This window comes from Myotis davidii, unplaced genomic scaffold, assembly GCF_000327345.1.
Source record: "Myotis davidii unplaced genomic scaffold, ASM32734v1 scaffold1219, whole genome shotgun sequence".
Lineage (NCBI taxonomy): Eukaryota > Metazoa > Chordata > Mammalia > Chiroptera > Vespertilionidae > Myotis > Myotis davidii.
In genome coordinates this window covers 1-5,018 of record NW_006290442.1, presented here as the reverse complement: position 1 = coordinate 5,018, position 5,018 = coordinate 1, and the positions used below count along the sequence as shown (strand labels likewise).

Here is a 5,018-nt window from a genome sequence, read left to right as displayed (position 1 = left end):
TCCTTTCTTTTTCCTTTCTTTCTTCCTTCCTTCCTTCCTTCCTTCCTTCCTTCCTTCCTTCCTTCCTTTCTATCTACCTACCTACCTACCTACCTACCTATCTACCTATCTACTACCTGCCTACCTATCTATCATGTCATAAAAGCGCTATTCAGGGAGGATGGCTTCATTGCTTGATCTACTCTCAGACAAAAGAATGCTAATACCATATGCGGCTCAGTAGGTAGGGTCTATCCTTTCCTATACAATCCTTAGGTTAAAGTGACATTAAACTAGAAGAATTCTAAACTTAGGAAAATTAAGAGTACTAGAAAGAGAAAGAAATTATAATACTGAATATTCTAGATGCTTATTAAGTGGAAACTACATGATTTCTCCAAAGTATTTGGAAATGATTTTAAAAAATACATTACCATTATAAAACATGTACAATTCACAGAATTTCAAAAATGTGTACATTGCTTGCCTTCGCTTTAAATTGTATACCTACACCAAAACATAGAAAACCTAGCTAGACTCCATACATCCTATATAATAAAAGTCTAATATGTAAATCAACTAAACTGTGGAATGACTGGTCGCTATGATGCACACTGACCACCAGGGGGCAGACGCTTAATGCAGGAGCTGCCCCCTGGCCAGGCTCGAGGGAATAGGGCCTAAGCTGTCAATTGGACATCCCCCAAAGTTCCCGGACTGCGAGAGGGTGCAGGCCGAGCTGAAGAACCCCCCACCCCCACCCCAGTGCTTGAATTTCATGAACTGGGCCTCTAGTACTTACATAACAGATTCTAGTGACAAAGGGCTAATTAATTAAAGATATTATTTTCTTCTTTCATCTATGCCTCAGCAGTGGCAGTACTTACCAAGCCCATTTCTACATTCCCACAAAGATGTGAATGTGAAATTCTAGTCAGTTATCATCTAATTGACATTATTCCATTTCAAAACAAAGGGATTCACCCGTCAAGCAAATGCTGTATAAAGTATGTTCTGCCCTGTCTGTATTCTCCTAGACTCTGTACACACTGGTGTTACCATGGTGCAGGGAAAAGCAAGATCTCAGCTCACATAGTGAAAATGGTAGTGTCTTCCTCTGAGTTCACTTTTTACCATTTCTACAGGGAGAACCTGAATTGGCTTGTGGCAGAACAGGGACTAATTTTGTAAATGGTATATATGAAGTGCTAATAGGTATACTTCTGAAACAGTGTCATTATATTGAAGGTTGGGGAACTTGACCCCAACATAACATATGACTCCTAGATGATTAAAAAAAAGTTTTAATAAACTGTATTGTCTGAGAGAAAGTTTCGCAAAAATATGTTTTCTAGAAAATATTCTTCCAGAAACATGTAGCTTGCTGAATCATCTGCTTCGACAAACTTCATCTCCTATATGAGTCTGTGCGTATCGTTATGTCTCAGTATGGCTTCAGAACTGGCCCCGGTACACAGATTAAAATGCCTACCAGACACCTGTTGTCTAGACTGCAGGAGAAAGATAAATGTCAGGGCCCTTTAAGGGCAGATGGCCTATTTATCCAATGTTAAGTTGCCCTAGCTGGTTTGGTTCAGTGGATAGAGCATCAGCCTGCAGACTGAAGGGTCCTGGGTTTGATTCCAGTTCAGGACACATGCTCAGGTCATGGGCTTGATCCCCAACAGGAGGCATGCAGGAGGCAGCTGATCCCTGGTTCTCTCTCATCATTGATGCTTCTATCTCTCTCTCCCTTCCATCTCCCTTCCTCTCTGAAATCAATAAAAATACTTGTATGCATGCATATAAGCATAAGCAATGGACGCAGACAACAGGGGGTGAGGGTGCAGGCAAGACCGGGGGATGAGGGGACAATGGGGGGATAAAGACACATTTGTAATACCTTAATCCAGGGGTCCTCAAACTACAGCCCACGGGCCCCATGCGGCCTGCCGAAAACATTTATCCGGCCTGCCGGGTGTTTTTGCCTAATTTGTTCATAGTTTTTTGTTTTTTTTAAACTATAATCCGGCCCTCCAACAGTCTGAGGGACAGTGAACTGGCCTCCTGTTTAAAAAGTTTGAGGACCCCTGCGCTTAATCAATAAAAAGTTAAAAGAAAATAACTGTGGGGAAAAAAAGTTATGGTGAGTCAAGAGTAAGAATCTAATGGTTTTAACTCTCGATAAAAAAGCTTTGGGGGATGATAATCATTAGAGATTTGGTTGCATCAACCTCTTACTGGACAATCCCCTTTACCGTTTCTGGGCCTTGGCTCATCCAAGGAAATCTCCTAAGGTTTCACCACACTACCCTACAGAAACACACTACTAATTGTCATAAAGACACTGGGAAGAACAGTTAGAGGACTGAGCTGTGAAATAACCAAAATGCACTTTTATTAAGGAAGCTTGCCCAACCAGGTCCTGTTTGCCTCTAAGCAGCAAAGAGCTGGGACTATAGCAGTTTGAAAGTGAAGGGGCTGAACCCAACAGGTTTTTCAGGAGAAGTACCCCAAATCATGCCCATAAATCAGGAACGAAATCCCAAGTGCAGCTGATTTCCAGATTGCTGGCTAATCTGTGAAAGAGCCCATGAAATCAGAAAAAGGGCAGAAGGCAATGTCCACTAAAGAAATAATTTTCTGGCAAAGACCCCCAGAGGTGGGTCATTCATCTGAACTTCAGTCTTAAAATTATCACAGACTTTGTCACTTCACCTCTCAGAGTGGTCCTTAAAATAAACGGTTCCTATCTACTTCAAAAGACTGATAGGATCACGAGGAAAACAATAGCTTAGAGTGTTTGTGTTCCTTAGAAGAGAAGCATTACATCAGTCTCAGCATATAAACACTCCTTTACAAAAAGACAGTGTTGCTCAAGATTTTAAATCCTGAATTTTTATAGAGGTACTTGTATGTATTACAAAGAGGATTTACTTCACTGTTCACAAATGTATCAACTAATCTTTGATACATCTTCAGAACTGTAGATTTTACCATATCCGTATACTAAAACCACACAACTTTAAGAAAAAAAGCAACATACCTGCAAAGTCTATCTTGTAGCTGAATTTGGAAGTAGTAAAAGAAATGGAGCCACAAGGATTTGTTTTGAAGCTTTGTTCGATATCTTCACTGCTAACTGAACACTGAATGTTGGTATCCGGCTTTAAGACAAACCAGAAAGTTTCAATTACAGCTGTTCACCTTAATGGCGTGGCCACAGAGGTGGTACTGTGCTCAGAGACAGAGAACGGTGAAACAAGGGACACTTAACTAGTCATCTGTTCTAGTCCCCTAAACACCGGGAGAATCACAGCTAAACCAGCATGTTAAAAATAGTTTAAGGATTTCAGCAAAGAAACTTAAAAAACTGGTTAAGCCTTATCCAAAATTATTAAAATTTTCACAAATTATGACAATTATACTTCCTAAGTGGCTCAAAAATTAAATCTTCTTTAAATAGCTTTGTAAGTTTAAAAAGACTACAAGCTTTAATCATTACCTTAACCATTAATTAGCTGTGTGATTCTGGACAAAATACATTAACTTTCTGAGCTTCACTTTGCCTATAAGACTGAGTGTTAACATCTGCTTCAGTGTTATTATGAGGATAAAGGAGAAAACCTATGTACAACACCTAACATAATACTTGGTGTACAGAAGGTGTTTAATATGGGCTGTTCTCTTCCCCTTCTCTTTGTCTACCAAATCAAACTTGGAATTGCTCAGATGTACTGCTATCGTGCAACTCTCAGTCACAATCGCCTTCTGTACACACGGCAAACACACACTGTTTCTTCTAAATAAATTATTGTGAAAACGTGGGGGAAGAAAAGGAAAAGAACTAGAAGAATTTCTAATTTTTCTTTCAGTTAAGCTATCTGATTTCCTTAGAGCTTGATTTCTTTCTGGTTTGCTTATGCTCATCTTATCCATCGGCAATGACACTAAGTGAATCTAAATCCATTCTGCTACGTCCAAGGGAAGGAGATACCTGAAACATGTGCCACTTTCCACATTCCGCCAAGTAAAACCAGCCCCACTGGGTATCCGATGTGTCCATCTCGTCCATCTCACCACCTGCTGTTTTGGATAGGAATTCTTCGGCTTTGTGAAACATCTCCTGAAAAGGCAGAAAGCCCATTTGACCCAGTGATCCCACTACTAGGAATAACTAGGAATATATCCCAAGAAACCAGAAACGCCAATCAGAAAGGATATATGTACCCCTATGTTCACAGCAGCACAATTCACCATAGCTAAGATTTGGAAACAGCCTAAGTGGCCATCAGCAGATGAATGGATTAGAAAACTGTGGTACATATACACAATGGAATACTATGCTGCGGTAAAAAAAAAAAAAAAGGAACTCTTGCCTTTTGCAACAGCATGGATGGAACTGGAGAGCATTATGCTAAGCGAAATAAGCCAGTCAGAGAAAGATAAATATCACATGATCTCACTTATTTGTAGAATATAATGAACAACATAAAATGATGAACAGAAATAGAAACAGAGTCATAGACGCATCAAACAGACTGTCCAACCTATTAGGGAAGGCAGGGGGTGAGGGGTAATATATCAACCAAAGGATTTGTATGCATGCATATGAGCATAACCAATGGACACAGACAGTAGGGCATGTGCTGGGGGGGTGGGGGCGACCAGATAGAGGTCAATGGGGGAAAAAGGAGACTTATGTAATACTTTAAACAATAAAGAATTTTAAAAAATAGTATAGTCCAATTTTAATAAAAAATACATCTATATTTACCCACATGAGTGTATACGTATGTGTATGTACATGTATGTATATGCACATGTACACATACATACAAAGTCTGGCCAGATATACAAAAACTTAGGTTAGTTTTTTCTGAGTGTTTAGATAATACTACTACTAATAATAATAAGCCTTATATGGCTCTTACTACTTGCCAAGCACTGTTCTAAGTACGGTACAGATAATAACTCCTTTAGGCCTCACAACGACCCTATAAGACAGGTACTATTTTTTTTAATTAAATCTTTATTGT

The 5,018-nt window shown here is 39.5% G+C and overlaps 1 protein-coding gene across 2 annotated transcripts in view; it reads right to left on the bottom strand.

Annotated features, from left to right (window-relative positions):
• PARP11 (poly(ADP-ribose) polymerase family member 11) overlaps window positions 1–4,105 on the bottom strand; it is a 42,257-nt gene extending 38,152 nt beyond the window's left edge. The window contains exons 1-2 of one of the 2 annotated variants that reach the window (XM_006763517.2): window positions 3,977–4,105; window positions 3,026–3,146 (exon numbers count right to left, since the gene is read on the bottom strand). In XM_006763517.2, the coding sequence (XP_006763580.1) occupies window positions 3,026–3,146; window positions 3,977–4,102 (247 nt within the window). In that variant the 5' untranslated portion in view covers window positions 4,103–4,105. The remainder of the gene's footprint in view (window positions 1–3,025; window positions 3,147–3,976) is intronic. The other variant, XM_006763518.2, reaches the window with a different exon arrangement.
• Window positions 4,106–5,018: the final 913 nt, after the last annotated feature.